Below are 18,877 nucleotides of genomic sequence, written 5' to 3' on the forward strand. Positions count from 1 at the left end.
AATAGCAGTACTGTTAATTTTGAACCTTGGCTTCGTTTTTAAGTTTGCTGTTTTCATGGTGACTGCAAACTCATCCAACTGCAAACATATGTTGTCTTCCCAGCTGTGCATGAAAACGAATTTAAAAAAAATTAATACTGTTAATTCTGAAATTTGGCTATGTTTTTAAGTTTGCTGTTTCCGTGGTGACCTCTTACCACAAACTCATCACATCACCCACAAACATATTTTGTCTTTCAGTGTTTTATGTATCTTTATCCTGAACTTTAAGATATTGCAATTTCACTGTATTGCAAACTTAAACTGAGTCTACAGCATCAGATACAATCGCCACTTGTAATATCAATTATTATACCGTATAAACAATGGCCCTCTGAGACATCTAGATCTATTCTGAGATTTTAATCCTTGTTTACTCATTGAAAATATGTCATAGTATTAAATCAAGTGTTATAGCCTTCAAGTAGAAAAGGCTGGAACAGACTACCTCAGGAGGAGGTTCAGAACAAAACGGTACGAAACCGGTTTGGAGCGCTCATGTTCATTGATTTGATTTATCCTGCGGAAACGGTGGACCCGTTTAAATTTTGGCATCATGAAGGGGACCAAAGAGACACCGTATTTTCCACAGCGTTTTCCTGCTGTGAGGACTGCCAGGAATTCCTATCAAAGGCATTGGTACAACAAAAAATCATTCATTCCCAAAGACATTTGAATAACAAAAAACACCTTACTAAACACTATTGTAGTGCTGTCACAGGAAATGAGGAATTACTATAGGATCATAGATATTCACCCCAAGGGGAAGAAACAGGCACGATACCTTAATCAAATACCAAACAGGTGGATGGATTTCATTTTGACCTTCGCATTTTTCTGGTAAAATCATTTCTATCTACATCTTGTCGACTGTTGAGTGAGATTAACAATCCAGCATTATTTTTCACATCCCAAAATTGTTCACCTTACCAGCCATAACTCTAAATAATTATTCACAAAAGGTATTTTCAAACATGCTATTGTTTGCCCACAAAAATCTGACTGTAGAATGAATGTACACGTATTTTCAAAGCAAATTGGCTTCGAAAATTCAGCACAATTCTTTTTCAAAGAACCAACTTCCAATGCAATGCCTGAGTATAAAATGTATTTAAAATGCAAGAACATATCTTTATACTGCTTCAAAACCCATAGTGTTCAACTCTACTACATGTGCATTCAGCGATGGCCAACGGCATGTATTATATATGTAATGTGTGAACGCTGCGGCTGGAGATGTATGAATTATGCAGGACTATAACACGCCACCCACTGCTATCTCATACATGTAAACAATGGTCTTTAAAAATCACATACTAAGAATTATCACTCATGTGTTATTATACAACAACTTAACTTAAAAGAATACTGTTTTGGACTGCATTTGAGAATCCTACAGAATGCTCTAGATTTATCAATCATGAGGTTTGATTTGAATGACACTATTGTTACCTTCCCCTCAATCTTTACTATGTATGACCTCATCTCATGTTAGTTCATTTACATGCATGGAGAGAAGTGAGGAAATTTAACGAGACAGTATATGTGGCAAGGAAGAAGAATTATGGGTATTACTCGTGCTTGGCATCAAACTACATCTTACAACTACAACAGTTGAGTGGAAGGAAAAATTGACCACAAATTATTTTTTAACAAACCTTCAACAAAATCTGGTAATACACAACAATACTTGCAATACAAACAGTCATTTACTTATTCTTTTCATTTCCCCCTTATTTGTTTGAAAACTGGACACAGCACGGCCAGAAATGATATAGCACATGGTAAAATATTCAGCGGTTTTATGTTTGCACTCTAAACGCAAAGATGTGCCGTCTTGAATCATGTTCCTCTATTTGTTTCAACAGTGAACTAAAAGGCGCTGGGAATTCTTGATTTTCACCTTGCCATGAAATCTAAGTGCGGCAAACTAAAATGAATAAATGACAACCAACCCATTTTATGATGCTATAGCATATCTACTTTAGTAGCAACATTTGTATCCAATAGACCCAATTTCTACAGGATCCAATATGTTATGAAAAAGGCAGTAGGAGAACCATTTAAAATCGCAATACTGCCACGGACAGACTGTGGATAAAGAAATCTTGTGCATAAAAACTGTGAAAAATAATATATAAATGACATGATTCCAACCCAAGCAAAGTCAAGCGTTGTTATAGATTCTGAAATATACAAAAAAATTTCAAAACCTTCTCACATTCAAAACTAATGATCAAATATTCGTGTACAGATTTTCCCATTAATCTTTTCACGCAAATATGTGAATAATCTGTTTCCCCAATCTACTGATCTGTAATATGATGCTTTGTTATGGTAATGATTAATTTATTATCTAGAAAATAGAAAGGTTGCTAGGTAAATTATCATGAAGAAGAGCTTGAAATGTTTTTATTCTGGGCCATATAATATCACAAGCTACATACAAATTTTACCCCCAATTTGATAATCTTTCCGCAAATGCCCAAGCTACTATTCCTGACTTACAAGTTCTTGTCCCGATGAAACCGATATCATCATCATACAATTACATGGCTTTGCAACTGAGAAAATGCGCTAAATGAGAGCCTATGATTCTAGGCATTTATGATTAACTCATCAAATTGTGTTCTTATGCGACATTTAACACAATCTCTGCAAGATGATAGATACATGTAGCTAACATTCAGCCTCTAAAATTGCAACTTGTTCATATTTTAATTGCAATTTTGCAATCAACAAAATAACTACGGTATGCACAATACAGCAGTTCCACTGAAAACAAATTTGTTGACTTGTTGTTACAGATGAAATTTGGACAGGGTCACAACATTTCTATTTGTCTAAAATACCTCTTTAAAATTCTTAGGTCAGATGACAGCTTAATACTGGTGCACAGGAAATCAGTGCATATCCCATATCTACCCCGTGGCCCCATATGTTAAACCAGCCGTGAAATGAAATGCTTAATGAACCAGCCGTGCTTTATGTCTGTGGCTCCTTTTTTTAGCTGGTCGTTATTGCCATACGCCCCTCCAACTGTACGACCTTGAACATGACCCCAGGAATGCGCCTTCCTCCGCCATGAAAATCAATAACAACCGGACATCCAGCATACGAAATTCAACACAACATGTCTACAAGATACTGAAAATGGCATATTGACATGCAATGGTTTTGCGTGGCTGTGTAATGAAGTAATGATTAAAAATTGCAAAGCTCTACATAGCAAAGCTCATATAGGTCTTGCTTCCCGTAAAATACTGTTAGTTGTGAGATATTTACACTGTGAACATGTGCTCCGTTATCCTAGTGTACTGTTTCAATTGAAAACTTAATACACCTTGAACACCTCATTTCCCCTCCTACAATGAAATTTATTCCGCAAAAGACAATTTACAGCTACATATTCTATAGACTAGTACAACGTTAGTCACCATTATCATCATCATAATAAAATAGAATGATTATAACATGTATATGTTAATTATGTTAATCAATTACTAAATACAGGACTCGAAATTCAGTTTTGGGAACAGGTGCACTGAAACATTATGGGTACACATGGGTACATTAACGACAAAGACTTTTTCTTACACAAGTGTCAAGAATAAGCTGCATACTAGTGTACCTTTGTACCTTTACGTACACAACCTAAAAAAAATTCTTGGCACTTTTGTGCACCCAAAATTGGAGCTGTACACCTGATTTTTTTACTTTGGGTGTACAAAAGTGAACATGATTCATCCAGTATTTTTAGCGCTGAAATATCATTGACACAAGAAAAACAGTCTTACCACTGCCACTGCCTTTCAAAGCAATGACCTTGCTGGCGGGGTTCATGATAGCGGAGTCTGCGGAGATGGGCCGGCGAATGGGGTTCGCTGCGTCAGCCAGGTCGATGATGACAACCTGCGCCTGATCGCCGACTTTCTCCCGCACGCAGATGAACTTGTCGGACTCCATGGTGAGGGTACTGAACCCGATATTCGCTGCATTGACGCCGACATTTTGAAGCTGTAGGAAAGAGAAAAAATTATAGCTTTAAATTTAACATGACATTCAATATATCATTGGACAAACTAACAGTGCAAAAAGTTATGTCAATGTAAAAGAGGCCGTCTTAAAGTTTAACATAACAGTGTTAAAGCTGCTACTCAGCCTCAAATGTCATACAATGCAAAAACAGTTGCAAATTTTAGTTTGCATTTGAAAATCGCTTATGAAGAGTACAAAATATGTTATATGTACGTCTATTTCTTCCCTTTATCAATAACTATATTCAATAATTCCCCTTCCAAGCAAAGTACAGCACTGTTTTCTTTGCAGTAAAAACTATCAGCTGTGTTTCCAAGTAGCCCCCTCCTGAAGTGGATGGTATTTACCATAGCCCCACCCCCTTTTCTGCCAACTCGACTGCAATTGGTGGGCGTGACTGTTGATAAAAGGTGTCACAAACGAAAGAGCTACCACCTTTGTAACCTTCGGTTTCCACATTTCAAGAGATACCTTCTTGAATCTCTATTTGAGTACTCGCAATCTTCGAAATATACCTAAAGAATTCCTTCTGCTGTACATTATGGTCAAATGTTGATTTTATTTACCAGTGAGTGACACTTGTTCCAAAAGAGCTATTATCATAGCCTGTTTCTTCTTTAAAACTACAAGGGCAATTGTAGTTCTATCTTAGAACATGTTCTATATACATGAAAATGCCACTTTTGGTACATCTTTATTTTCTAAACTGTGATTTGTTTACACAATATGAAACCATAAATCTTCACCCTAAGTATAACCTACTTAGCAGCCTCCGATCAAAGATCATCTTTCAGGATCAGTTTGTTTGTACAGGGTGAACAAATACTGGCTCCATGAACAAACAACTGATCTCGTTAGTTTTTCATCCTCCTTGTCCAATCAAAACCTTTGGAATTTGGCCTAAGAGGCGTGGCAAAGAGAAACCCTTACAACTTAAAGTTAAAGTTGCATCTTCAATTATGTAAACTATGGAACAAAATCATAACAATGTTACAGATGCAATGTGCAAAAATATGCCCAAATTTGCAACAAAAACGAATGACCGAATCAAACTAAGGAAAAAGAAAATATGAGAAAAATCCATAAAGTTACATATGATTCTAATGATTAAGAATTACTACTGTGCTAATCTTACAAATTTGCATAACATTACAACTTCCTTTTCCACAAGCATTTCCTCATCACATAAAACTATTCATTACATAACATAAATCAAAATCATTTTACATTCTGGGTGGTTAGGGAATAATCTTTGAATGCGATATTTACGCTTTTACTTATAGATTTATTTGAAAATCTTTTGACTTGTGAGAAGAAAAACAAAAATTGGTGAGGATTTTCCGGTCACGAGACAAACGTCATGGATATACGCTTTCCTAATATAGCCGGTATCACAGCGACCTTAGAACGATGCCAACATCATAACGTAGCAGACTCAAAAACGCATTTAACACGCCGGTTTTCTTCCTGTATAAAGGCTGATGCAATAATATCTTATGACTGAGTCTATCGAATTGATGTGTAGCGTAAAAAGGTCATTCCTGGCGACAATCAATGCATGACAAAGATGCCCCACCTGCGACCGCCCCCCTCCCCCCTGCAGATTATCCAAAATGGAGAACCAACACTACACGTCATTTCAAAATAATGCAACAAATACAACATTTCGGGCACGTTTCTAGCCCCGTAAGGCGATCTATAAACTTAAGAGAAGTATATGAGGTTGTAAAGTGGTCCGATGTTGGAATATTTGATGGCGAAACGCCCTCTGAGTGCGATGTGTGCATGTGGCCGCCAACATGGCGGGGAGGTGGTACTGTATGGTACAAGGGTGAAAACTCTCACCTGGAGGTGCTCCTGGAAGCGGATGGGCAGAATCTGCGCCATGTCCGATACTTGATAACTCTTACTGCAACCGTTTAGTCAATGTTTATCCCTTTTTCGTCCCCGGTTCGAATCCACAAACGCCGGCGTTGGTATTCGTTGAAGCCGGCAGAAACCGCGGACAGTGGCGGAAAAGGGCGTGAAATGGCCGACTCCCCTTGTTTATATATTACTCCGCTGACAAAAATTTCGTCCAAAAATTAGGCGAGTCAACAAAGGTACGTGATTATTATTGTCTTCTTTTTGGATATAATATTTTATGATTACTAATATTACTTCAGGTCAGAATTATGAGAAAAATTGTTTCACAGTTTAGGAACTATTTTCTGTCGGGAGTGCGAAGTCATGTGCTGCCACATGAGCATTTGCAAAGCCTGCTGGGATACTACTGGGATCCGATACCACTGAGTCACTTCCAAATATGGCAATGGTGAAATGACGTCACAGCAACCTGTCGGCCGAATCTTCAAGCAGATGTTTGGGGCGGAAAATTGTGACGATTTCAGATTTTCGGCGCTTCTCTGGCCAAATAAGTTCCTTGCTCCGACAGACTGAATTTTCTGTTCTGACACTGGCGGCCAGAGAAGCCCGGCGGTCAGAAAACGTAACGATGATGATATTCCACTGGCCCAACATCTGCTTGGAGATTATCATAATGTAGGGTGGCTTGAGTGAAGCCAACACGTTTATTTTTAGACTAAAAGCGCCCTCGAGGGCCACTCTGTGAATCACATGCAAATTCATAAAAATCCAATATGTTAAAATGTTTTACCATCCTTCCTACTGAGGAGATTTGAACTATCCATTCAGTCTCATCAGTGTCAGTAAACGTCTATGAGATCGGAAAAGAATCTTGATCGCAATTTTTGGTGACGCCTCAGGGGCGAGCCAAATTTTTACTATATTGTGTGCAGATTGCAAGAATTCTAGGAATTGTACAGGAATGTGAAAGTCCATGGGACGATAACTCAAGAATGCCTGGATGTATTGTCTTCATATTTTGTTGGTGGGTAGGTCTATGGGAGACTTTGTAATTGTTGGATTTTGGGGCCCCTGGCGACTTTCTATGGTACTGCAGGGGAACTTTCACTCTTCAAATCTCGTCTTCTGAACATGCTATAGTCATGATTTTTAAGTGGTGCATAGCTCTTTGTTAGGAAAATATGTCCTGTAGATTTGGACCCCCTAGCGGCTTTTTTGGAACTGCATGAGCTGATTTTGACTCAAATTTTGAAAGAGAATAACGCAAGAAGGGGATGACGGATCATCATAATTTTTGGTATGTAGATAGCTTAAGTGATGATTAACATAATCATATGCCAATTATGCAAATGCGTATCTGATTTGCATAATTAATGAGGACTGTTGATAAATCAGCTGAATTCTATTATAGTACTCTCAAACACATGACAAATGTAACTGAGAAAGAGACAAATATCGATAGATATTAATTATGCAAATTAAGTATCAATTATGCAAACTGATACTTAATTTGCATAATTAATGACAAAATCCATAGTGGCAAATGATGGGGATTTCATTTTTGCACCATTTGGAAATTAAGTAAATGTGGCCACTATTAGACATACATTTTGCATTTATATAATTTATGAGGAAATGGTACGATATCTTTTTTTGTGAAAACAAGATTTTCATACATTGGACAACTTGTGTTATTTTGGTAGAGAAGGTGATCGACTGATATGGTTTATGCGAGGTCCTTATTTGCATGTGGGCTAAAAACGAAAACGTTAACAGAGACCACCGTCGCCATGGCAACATCTTTTTATGATGCCAATCTTGTTGTTATTATTCTCATGAATAGAATACGACGTCAACATGTGACTTGTGAAATGATCAAAGGGTCGACTATTCTTTTGCTTCAATCTTCAGAAAATGATACTAGTAACTGACACGTTCATTCTATTATGTATACCTGTTGATGAAATTAAGATATCTTCATCAAATGGAACATGAATCTTATTGCCTCAGTGTACGGAGGTATTGTTTTCGGTGTGTCTGTCTGTTTGTCTCTCTGTGTGTGCGTCCGCATACTTTGGCCGGCATAACTAAAAAACTGTGTGGATCGTGGGTCTTTAGAAGATGTGGGCTAATTTTAGGTCATATTTCAGGATGTGTATGATTTTGGCTAGAGTTAAATACTGTTTTTTCAGAAACTTATTCTTCTTTTTGAGATTTCGCTTTCTTCATGTAGACAGTAATAGACACAAGTAGAATGTAGTATCCATTCAGCCCATTTTACTGTTATCACATATTGAAACCTTATATTTCCAAGTACTTTTGTATTATACATTGCATAGATTGTAATAATTTGTATATGTATCGTAAGCAATATGTCTATGAGTCATTGAGAGATTTGGCATGATAGCGACGTAGTTTACACACTTCCAATACTGAAATATCTCACCCAGAACTTAACAATATTTCGAGCATAACGTTACATGGAAGATCTTTGAATTCTACGCTTTAATCCATGAGATCGAGAGTGTTTCTAATTCTAAGATACGTGATGAATGAACAGTGATGAGGGAGGAAACAAGTCTAGTAACGTTGGGGCTGCATTATTCCCGCTGCAGCATCACCGAGCAGTGTTAAGTACTTTTAGTCATTGTTGCCATGGAAAAGCAGATAGCAGGAGGACTTACGGATCGTTAATTGACGTTGGCAGGTAAATCAATTTGGTTGCGCTGCAAAGCTTATTTACAGAGAGTCGTTCTTTACGTAAGTACACATATAGTGGTCGTGTACTTGTTACGGCACAATGGAGTAAGTGTCTAGTACAGTTCCCAGCTTTCCATGCTGACCATCATCATGGCGTTGTGGAAGTGTCCTGGAGAGCAGTCGTGCAGGTAAGCCCAGACGGAGGCAGGGCTGTCCCCGCCCGTCCGCACCCTGTGGAAGCCCCCGATGGGGAGGGATAACTCCGTGCCGACCGGTACGGGTGTGTGCACCTTCTTGATCTGTACCGAGACATCCCCGCTCACGGCCAGCAGTGAGATGTTTGAGCACGGACCTTCGGCTTGAAGCGTCGTCTTGAAAACCTGGCGTACAAAAAAGGACAAAACTAAAATTACTCATCTGATCACTAGACGAAGCCTTTAGAAAAAGACCATTAATATTTCGATTGGTCCGCCGGGGAGGGAGACAACAATAGGGAGACAGTGACGGATAATGAGAGAGAGACTCCGATATGTCTCGAGGTCATGAGAGAGTCTGAGAGAAGAGAGAGAGAGAGAGAGAGAGAGAGAGAGAGAGAGAGAGAGAGAGAGAGAGAGAGAGAGATTGTGTGTGTGTGTGTGTGTGTATATGTGAGAGAGACTGGCAACAAAAAGAATGAAATGAAGGCTGGTTCATCCTTAACCCTATGCACTTACCCCACCAGGTTTGTCCATGAAGAATGTCGCCATTTTCCCGTGATCCTTCGCCTCGGCACGGATTCGGTCCAACTCGGAAAAGTCGATGTCGGAGTCTGGCAGTCGGGGCTCCAGCCAGGAGTAGTGGAAGGCCCAGTAGTCGACAGTGGTGAGGTCAACTGACGGGTCAATCCATCTTTGGAAAGGCCTAGGAATGACAGTTGAACGTCTGATAGGTCAAGTTGAATAGCTCTATTGAAATGAATGGCAAAATTCCATGGCAGCTTGATACATAGTAATAAAATGAAGAGAATTCAGGGAAGGAAGATTGGTTGGTTGGTTGGTTGGTTGGTTGGTTGGTTGGTTGGTTGGTTGATTGAATGAATGAATGAATGAATGAATGAATGAATGAATGAATGAATGAATGGATGGATCTTGATTCGTTTAGTCTTTTGTGTCGGATAAAAAAAGACAGGGTATCTTTTTCTAAGCATTTTAAATTCTAGGGTTTAAAACTGACCTGTTATTCAGTGACCTCCACATGTCCAACCTCACACTTGCGGGACTGCCCGTGGTCTGCAGGTGCTCCCTACCGAGATGTTGTGCGTACTGCAGGATCAGTTCAGGGTCTGTCAGCATGCGCTTCATCTGCCTGGCGTTGATCTGGCAAAAGAAAATAAAGATCAACAAAATGAATTCTTAGATCTTCATCAAGGCTGCAAATGTTTTGTTTAAATAGTCTTTTTTAGGGTACGTAACTAACTTAAAATAAGGGCTATCGAATCATTAAAAAATCTTATGGCAAAAAACAACAACATTTCTCTGCAACCTGCAGCGTTCATCAGAAGCAAAGATTTCCTCATCACAACTCATGATCCCTACCTGGTAGCCAGTGTGCACGACTTCAGCGCCTCCCTGCGGTCTTATAAGAGTGCGCAGTACGACGTCTTCTGCATTCAACATCATTCTCCAACTGAACTGATGGCCTTCCATGGTCCAGTTGACGTCACCGGGGTACAGCCAATGGCGGAAAGGCACAAGACATTGAGCAGTGACGTAGCAGAAGAGAAGGGCCAATAGCGGACGACATAACTTTGATGTTTGGGTTTTCTTTCCATCTCTGCTTGTGGAGGTGTTAGCAGAAGTGGCAAAGTTTTTCAAAATCGGTATTTTTGAAACCGTCTCCGGTTCGATAAAAAGGATGTTAGTGGCCATCATAACCCAAGGAAACGTGCCGATTTTGAAGACAAAATGGTTGGTCAAATGGAACCCAAATGTCATGAGGAATCCCATTGGTCGAAATGTCTTGCTGATCAGCATAAAGCCAATCAGAAGGTCGAAGAGAAGTCCACCCGCGCTGAAGAAGTGACCAATCACAGTAGGCGTATATTCAGGAGGGACGACTATTTCAGCCAATTGGCGAATAGGTTCCACCCTATAGAACCAAGTTTTGCATGGCTCCCCGCGGATTACCCAATCGTAATTCATTTTGGCGATACTTCCGTAAAAATAACAGACAAATATCTGGAATCTAAAGATGTCCAGTTGCCACTTGGGAACAGTCTTTTCTGTTTTCTTTCCCCTCCAACAAGCAAGGAGATGATCTAACGAAAAGCTTCTGTTACAGTCCGTTATAAGAAACAAGAAAGACACCAGAATGTACAGATAGTAATGGTTGTTGTAGCGAGCCTTTTCCATAAGATTAATGTAAGTAAAAAGCAAGAAAAATGACAGGGAAGCCAAGCGATACAGAAACCCAACGGACAAGAGGCCAGCTGATACTGCGCATGCCCAGAAGATGTACCACGTGATCTCGACAGGTGGTTTCCAAACGTTCATCGCGAAGTAGTAGTGAAAGTTGAGCTCGGGGAAAAAGTCTTGGAAGTTTGCTTGAATCACATCTGGAAAAGAAAGAATAGAAAATTTTGAAAAATATTCATTTTTCTCTCATACATCATTTTAAACCAAACTTTGTTCCCGCCTTTAATTTAGAATAAAGCCCCCTGGCTATTGAAGGCAAGGATCGGAATGATCCAAAAGTCAATGTTTAGTCATTCCTTTATACATGATAAGCTTAATTGATAATAATCTACCTCATAACACTTTGTTGCCTAGCAATATCACAAGGAACAAATGTGACGTCTTTGTGCCGTATGAACGTGTTGGGATTTGTTTGGAAATCGTCTTTGTTTGGTGGTCCGTTTACCACATATGAACACTAGGCATGTGATTAAATGACAAAAATACGTTTAAGACGTTGTTGTAAACCTTACGCAAAATTTCGTTCTGGTACTTTGAAACTTTTCAGATGAAAAGTCACGGTATCAACTAACTTGAAAACCTACCTTGGGTAAGCGCTGCTCTCACAATGTGAACCACCATAGCGGCTCCGAACAGAAACCTGAAGACTGCAAGAGTCAAGGGATCCACCCGCTCGGTAAGCGTCGCCATCCAGCCTGCACTTTCATCATCACTCGACAGGCGTCGGTTTACAGGCTCGGGCGCTCCATTTCCACCTTAAAAAGGATAAAGGAACATTAACGTTCGTTTCTCGATCCTAACATACTTTCGGCTTTGTTGTGTAATGATCAGGAGATGCTATTATCATAATGTTTGGGTCGCAGATAGCTTATAGTTTGTGGAAAAAGCGTCATGGGTTTCGCCCCTTGCAGCTTGTTTGTAATTGCAGCTGCCGGCCTTGTCTGTTGGAGACTTTTGTAGTGAAGGAATGAGTGCATTGACATGACTTTTTGGCATGGTTTTTGGCTTAGGTGAAAATTGACATGGTTATGATTGAATACTGATCATACAAATATTGAACAAGGTCTGGATTTGCATAATTGATTAATCTCTATAATTCTGATGCGTTCCATAGTAGGACTTTCATTATATAATAGTTAACCTCGTTTCTCCAGCTTGAATTCTCCATTTGTCGTCTTTTCTTCACTTTCGGCGGTAGAGATGTCTTGGGCATGACGAAGCCGCACGGAGGATTGTTGTTGGTCCATTTTACCAGCCAGACGGGCTACGGACGTTCTTGAGGTTGGACTTGATTCTCTAGATAGAGAGAAATCAATATGAGTCATCATGGACAGAACGACAAGCAACATATTGTTCATGCTCAAAAGTAGTTCTCATTGTGGGTGTGTCTATATTGAGTATGCTTATTACCATATGCAGAGTACAAAATGTTCCAGTTTAGAAAGAAAATTCAAGCTAGCTAGATTGTTTTAGTTGTCGATTACAAGCTTACAATCTATAGCTAATTGAAAGTAATGACTAGTGCTTGTACATCATTCAACTTATATCGTCTCCAGTTCACGGTTGTCTATGCAAATTTCAGCTCTCTAGATCTATTCATGAAGAGACTTGTGGCACTTCTTGAGAGCGGCTTAGCCATGTATATTGTAATCGTGAAATGTTTACCCACGCCTAGACACACATTAAGTAAATTTCATATGTACATATCAAAAGTACATAGCACTGCCAACACGTACGATGTCCCACTATATCATACAACTCCCCCTTCTAAACACACTGACTGAAGTACACTATATTTCAAAATTCAGCCGCCATCTTTTTCTCCTGTATAACCTGTTGTACCTTCACACAATACTGTAAATCTTGAAGTATCGCGGTGCTTTAAATGTTCGCGGTGACCTTCCAACTGCGAAATGATCACACCGTGAACAATATATCTTCTGTCAGCAATGTACGCCATGACCCCGCCATGGGCCCACCGAGAACTAACAACACCACGAATTCCATACTTTATCCCCTACCGCGAATTTAAGGCCCTCGAGCTTAAAATAATCACAGTAGGCTAGCCACCTCCCAGGGAACACTAAACACACTCGATGTACTTGAACTCAAAGTTGAGGAGACTAAACTGCAGAGAATGCACATAGCTATCCGTGTCACATCACGGTGTGTCTACACAATGTCACTACTGAAAACAAGAAAATCTTACCGTGTAGAAGCCTAACAAAGTGTCGCCGCAGTGATTCTACCATACGTTGTCACACCTTGACTTGTACACGGTTGAATGAAAACAAGCTTAAGCCCGCCCCCGGCAAGACTGTTTTTGAAACATTGCCAGGAACTTATGCAAATATGGCCCTGTATACGCCACAACTTGGAAAGAGCTGTACTGATAAACAAACAAGACCTGTAGACTTTGCCTGATTTCTGTCAACTCAGCCTACACACGTTTAACACGTTCAACATGTTTACCTTTTCAACGACGGTTTTGTCGTGTCCTACATCCGGTGTGCTTTGTATCGCGTTCCATATGCAGGAAGCACAACCTTGGCCCAGTGCCTTCTAAGACCTTCTAAGAAGGCGTCAGACAGAAACATGCTGGAGGGCCGACGCCTTCTCAGTGTATAGCGTATACTGAGAAAACGATGGTCCTCTGACAACTACTGAGGAAACTATGGTCTTCTGACTACTCACTGAGAAAACGACGACCGTATGACGACCACATTTCCACAATCCTTCTAATTGCGGTGCATGTAAAGTATAAAGTCAGAGAAACAGGGTCATGATCACACTCAGAAAACTGACAGTGTTTTTTCCTTGTCTCTGCCTCTGGTAGTAACTTGGCTTTGTCAGAAACTCCTTCTATCGTACTGCGGTAAGGCTATAGTATACTTTTGAACAATCTGTTCTTTGCTCTCCTATGTGTGTTTCATTGTTCATTGGTAGTAGTATAGCCTCTACAAGGCTCCAGACGTGGCTGGAAAGAGTAGAGATCGGCCAAATAGAGGAGTTGGCCAGCCGATAGATACAATTTGCCCGACGTGGCAAATTGTATCTATCGGCTGGCCAACAGAACTCCTCTACTATGATTTGGTCGATTTCTACTCGTTCCAGCCACGTCTGGAGCCTAGTAGAGGTCAGTAGTAGTAGTCCACTGCGTTCACTGCAAGTCAAGTTTATTGTTCATTGCAGGGATATTTCTGACAACCAAGTCAACATGATTCAAATAACGTTATGTCTCAATTATGTTTGATTATCCAGGTCAATCTACCACCAGCTGGTACAGTGATGGCTGTTTTGGGGTTTACCGCGATAACTTTACTGCTCCTCGTGACGTTGTGTCAGGGCGCACCGACCGAAGTACAACAAGGTTAGATGGTGTTTCCTTCATCAGAAAATTACAAAGTTTTACTATTATTTGTCACTTTATCTTCACGGTAACAAAAGTTTCCTGTCTAAGGAAAATGGACATGTTCATTGAACTTTAACCTCACGGTGGCGGTAAGTGATTTACAGAACGCATGTGTGAAGGAATCATAAATAATTACAACAGTTTTTTCACGGTGATGATAAGTCCACGGTACACTGAGGTGACAATGAAAACAGTGAACATAAAGTTACAGTGAAAGAAACAAGAATTACAATACATTGTATTTGATTTCTTTCTCGGTCAGCTACGGCGTACTATAACTTCTATGACGAACTGGCACAGAGCATTTGTACGGCGGCAGCCGAAGGACCTTCGTTCGTCTTCGCCATCCGTCGGGACTGCCGAGCTGACGCCCCGACTTGCGACGATATCTGCACTTCCCGAACAGATGCCATGCGAGCAACTGTCTATAACCAAGGAAGGTTTGTACACAACTCCGGCATTGTTTCTGTTTCTTAACGTTTTTTAATACATGAGTGCTTTGAGTGATAAGAAATGTTTTATTAGGTCAGATGTTATATGTGAAATCGAATCAAAACATAATTCTCAACAGTTTACGTTCTAATAATCGAGCCAGGTTAACTACGAAGGCCCCACTACAAGGAAGGCCGACAGCGGCAACTGCGAAAACTAACTGATATTGTTCCTTTTCCATAGCACTTCGGCGTGTTTCGATGCCGTACATGTGTACAAGAACCGGCCTGTCCTCGCAGCCAACCCCGGGGTCCAGACGGATGCCGCCGAAGTCGGCCTCGCCACGTACCGCTACTTCAGCGCCGGCTGTTCAGCCAACTACTGCGGACCCAACTACTGTTGCTGTCTTGTTCGCTAGGAGGCGCTGTTACAATAACTTAATTGCAAGTTCATGTCCGAAGTCTAATTGCAAACAAACAAGTACATGGAAATACATGGGAATCGAAAATGTTATCTAGTCTACTGTTAAAGTTCTAAGTTAACTACGGTTGACTATGGTTGGGTTTGACTTCTTTTGTGAAGGCAGTGGAAAATGAAGAGACCCACGTTTTGTATCGTAAGTGGGTTGTTATATGCTTAATGAACTTGGTGTAATGTTACGTCTTACGATAGATAATCGTTTGAGCTGTTGTTATCTCAGACAAACTACGTTTTCTCTACAGACTGTTACGCTATGTGCATTCCATCATGTTTTGGGTAATACAATTTGAATTGGATGTTGATTATAAGCAGTAGTGATAAAATAAGTTGTTTATGTATTCATCATTTGTATTATTGACGATAATAAACTATTTTACGGATATTCTGCAGTGTTGTGATGTTCTTGTGATTTTTGAATAGCAAGCCCCCCCCCCCCCCCCAATCTACCATAATGGCATATATTAAATCGGGAGGTTGAGCAAAGAGTTTAAAACGTTTTGGGATGACTAAGCACATCAAAAATTCACCCTTCTTGCTATTCATGATATTCAAAGGTGAGCCTATAAGAATTTTAAAAATGCACATATACAGCAAGACATGTACGTAAATGACATACTAATAGTGGTAATTAAGTATAACTGTATAATTGCACAAGCCCACTAAGCCCACGAACTCTCGCAAACATGTTTCCTATAGCGCGAGAAATCGCGAGCTTTGAGACTTTATGCGAATATCAGTTTAACATGGGTTACCTCAAAACGCGGTGTGTTGCTTTCACCAGGCGGTGTTAACCCCGACTTGTCCACAGATTGAAAACACTGCTGTCCCAGGTCGCTGCTATGTAGCCAGACTGTGGTTTGGAACACTGCCACAGCACGCTATGCAAATATGCCCTAGTTGCATACACAGCAAATTGCCAATTGGAAAGATCTGTAGACTTTGTATCCTTTTTTCTGCTGACTCAGTAGTAAGGTACACGTTTGACACGTTCGACGCGTTTGACGAATCTTCAGGTATATCCAGCATGCGGAAGTAGTACTAACACCAGCAGTGAAGGCAACTTTGACCCAGCGCCTTCTTAGAAGGCGTCATGCAGACGACGCTAAGGGCTTTCCGCAAATTCTCAGACATCTTCTTCTGCTTAGGTCGTTGACCTCAGGGGTTGTTCATTTGCGTCGTTCATTTGACCTTCTCTCACCTAGACTTCTATAACGCGTGTTCCCGGGTCCATTTTCTATATTTTTTAGTCGACTACAAGTTTTAATTTTCTCTCTTTTAAAATAAGACCGTGTCGGTCGTCTTGTTAATCATTAAGCAAGCAACTGTACATGTTATCCCAGAAAGTAAACTTCCTAGCTGTTTGTTATGTGACTTATGTGGGGACTAGAGTCGGGATACTAGTGCTTTGTCGTCTTTCCACACCCGGGCAAATTTTTCACCCCATTTGACCAAATTCTACTCTTTTTTTGAGCAAGCGAGCAAGCAAGGGCTCCTGTAGGAGGCTGTGCCAGCATATACATTTTTATGAAGAAATGTTGATGTTAACATTTTTGCTCCTCCCCTTAAAAAGCACTAGAACGGCCCGGGTTGGGCCCGGGTGGCGTATTTTGCTCCTGGGCCGAAGTTGAGATGTCTCCATATCTAGATTTGTGCAGAATATGTTCAACTGCGTGCCAAATTCGGTGCTTTTAAACAAATCTGCATAGTTCAGCTAATTTCTCCAGCTATGCAACTGGACAACAGATAGAGACTATTCCACGAACGCTTTCCCGTGCATAACGGCGAAAGAAGCGATTTCCGTTTCTAAGAAAGAAGAACTTGAGGGTAAAATATTTGGCACGAAGTCAAGACGACATATGTGAAACAGCTTTAACCGCGTCTGGAGAACTGAGACGGAAGTAATCAAGAAAATGAATGTGTCAGCGATCGACTGAACATTTTTCCTGGATCATTTGTCAGTCTAATTGGAAGACCACATGATGTGAACAACATTGGACAGGATAGGATGATACGACACATGGTGGACGAAAATGAAAACACTTACTTAGTCTTACTTATGTCGCTAATGTAGTCAAACAATCTGCAACACAGTATTGTTAAGATTGTCGTGTCTTTCTCATGAAATAGGTGTACGCAACTCTTTTCACGCGGCAGTTACATGCAGACTCGAAATGTCACTATTCAGCAAAATATTACATAATTTCAAGCCTAATTTCATGTTCCGATATTGATGTACATGTATTCAATAGATTCTGATTACTAGTATTCTAAGAAGCCATGTAAAACGTAGCTTTAGTTGTACTTAAAGAACGAAAAGAAAACCTACTAGGATTTGCTTTATCAGATTAGGTTTAATTACTCTCCAAGCAGAGGTTGAATGGGCAGATCGTCACCGTTTTATCATAGAATGGGCTAGCGACAAAAAATGACGGCATATGATAAAACGGTGACGATCTGCCCATTCAACCTCTGCTTGGAGAGTAAGGTTTAATACTCTATGCAAGCTGTCAAAACTGACAGATATTGTTGACCATTGTTGTTGTATTTTGTACTTCGTGTTTTTTACTAGTGAAACACTGCGTTTTTCCGGCATCTAATTTGGGCAGGTATGTACAAACAAGATCCTTCATCCATTCATTTGTTTCATCATTCTCTGAATAAGATTTTGTTGGCGAACTAGGCTTGAGTCCCAATCAATACATGTTTGATACGAATATCCTTGTCACTACCCGGGAAGTCGTCAGCAAATATTTGCAGCGACAGCGAGTGCTCCGTCAGCCACGCCCCCTATCACGCCCCTGCTGAAGTCAGCAGCCGATTTCCGTTGTCAGCCTGAGAGAGCTTCCTGGTTCCTTAGAAATCGTCCGTTCTATGCAAATTGTGGTGCATAAAAAGCCTGAAAAAACGAAGTCACCTTCAGAAAACGTCTGCTCGCCTCTGATAGTAGCAGGTCTTCTTTTGAGCTTCTACATCAAGAGGTAAGATTGTTCTTCCGTATCGATAAGTTTTTTTTTGTCTGCATGCTTGACAGTTTTCTGGATCATCAAAATTTGCTTTTTCTAATCGAGTTCCAAGCAGATCGATCTGTCGGGGTTATTTTGTGAGTCCTTGGTAGCCCTTTTTTTCTGCGTGGTGTACAATTTCAGTTCGGGTTCCCTCAGGCTTAGTTCCTCACTCGCTAGGAGCCGGTGAAGAGTGGCCTGGGCACATTCATTGTATGTCCGTCGTACGATTGCAAACCGAATGCATTCTTAGGACAGTCGTGCATGTGTCTTACAAACCCAGCTATCTTATTAGATCGTACAACTAAGCTCGACGACATTGACCCTACCTTTAAATGTGCACTATTAGAAGGGCGTACTAAATGCTGCAAATTTAAAACAGGCATGAAACACTGAGACTGACCAGGATCCGTACATCTGCTTGGAGACTATGATCTATTACCGTGTAAATGATT

At 40.4% G+C, this 18,877-nt stretch overlaps 4 protein-coding genes across 12 annotated transcripts in view; 2 read left to right on the forward strand and 2 right to left on the reverse strand.

Moving 5' to 3' along the window:
• LOC136446094 (clathrin heavy chain 1) overlaps positions 1-6,253 on the reverse strand; it is a 30,027-nt gene extending 23,774 nt beyond the window's left edge. For 2 of the 6 annotated variants that reach the window (XM_066444394.1, XM_066444378.1), the window contains exons 1-2: positions 5,923-6,252; positions 3,837-4,056 (exon numbers count right to left, since the gene is read on the reverse strand). In XM_066444394.1, the coding sequence (XP_066300491.1) occupies positions 3,837-4,056; positions 5,923-5,964 (262 nt within the window). In that variant the 5' untranslated portion in view covers positions 5,965-6,252. Of the gene's footprint in view, positions 1-3,836; positions 4,057-5,922 lie in introns of all 6 variants that reach the window. The other 4 variants (XM_066444401.1, XM_066444386.1, XM_066444369.1 and 1 more) reach the window with 3 other exon arrangements.
• Positions 1-18,877, forward strand: part of LOC136446169 (uncharacterized) — a 132,266-nt gene that overhangs the window by 86,004 nt on the left and 27,385 nt on the right. For 2 of the 3 annotated variants that reach the window (XM_066444488.1, XM_066444501.1), the window contains exon 1: positions 18,284-18,398. The exons of the other annotated variant lie outside the window; for it this stretch is intronic. The gene's annotated coding sequence lies outside the window, so the exon portion shown is untranslated. Of the gene's footprint in view, positions 1-18,283; positions 18,399-18,877 lie in introns of those variants that run through there. 3 annotated transcript variants of the gene reach the window in all.
• On the reverse strand, positions 8,199-16,459 carry LOC136446154 (vitamin K-dependent gamma-carboxylase-like). 2 transcript variants are annotated; one of them, XM_066444478.1, is made up of 7 exons: positions 16,173-16,459; positions 12,238-12,392; positions 11,681-11,851; positions 10,218-11,236; positions 9,856-9,998; positions 9,357-9,543; positions 8,199-9,023 (listed from the first exon to the last, which is right to left on the reverse strand). In XM_066444478.1, the coding sequence occupies exons 2-7, from the start codon at positions 12,341-12,343 to the stop codon at positions 8,757-8,759; spliced, it is 1,893 nt and encodes a 630-aa protein (XP_066300575.1). In that variant the 5' UTR covers positions 12,344-12,392; positions 16,173-16,459; the 3' UTR covers positions 8,199-8,756. The 2 variants fall into 2 exon arrangements, with proteins under 2 accessions (XP_066300575.1, XP_066300567.1); XM_066444470.1 differs by lacking the exon at positions 16,173-16,459 and adding an exon at positions 13,306-13,593.
• Positions 13,860-15,802, forward strand: LOC136446210 (uncharacterized). The gene is made up of 4 exons (XM_066444528.1): positions 13,860-13,971; positions 14,358-14,466; positions 14,771-14,948; positions 15,184-15,802. Exons 2-4 carry the CDS (start codon positions 14,385-14,387, stop codon positions 15,356-15,358), a joined length of 435 nt encoding a protein of 144 aa, XP_066300625.1. The 5' UTR covers positions 13,860-13,971; positions 14,358-14,384; the 3' UTR covers positions 15,359-15,802.

The sequence above is a fragment of the Branchiostoma lanceolatum genome, chromosome 1 (genome assembly GCF_035083965.1).
Source record: "Branchiostoma lanceolatum isolate klBraLanc5 chromosome 1, klBraLanc5.hap2, whole genome shotgun sequence".
Lineage (NCBI taxonomy): Eukaryota > Metazoa > Chordata > Leptocardii > Amphioxiformes > Branchiostomatidae > Branchiostoma > Branchiostoma lanceolatum.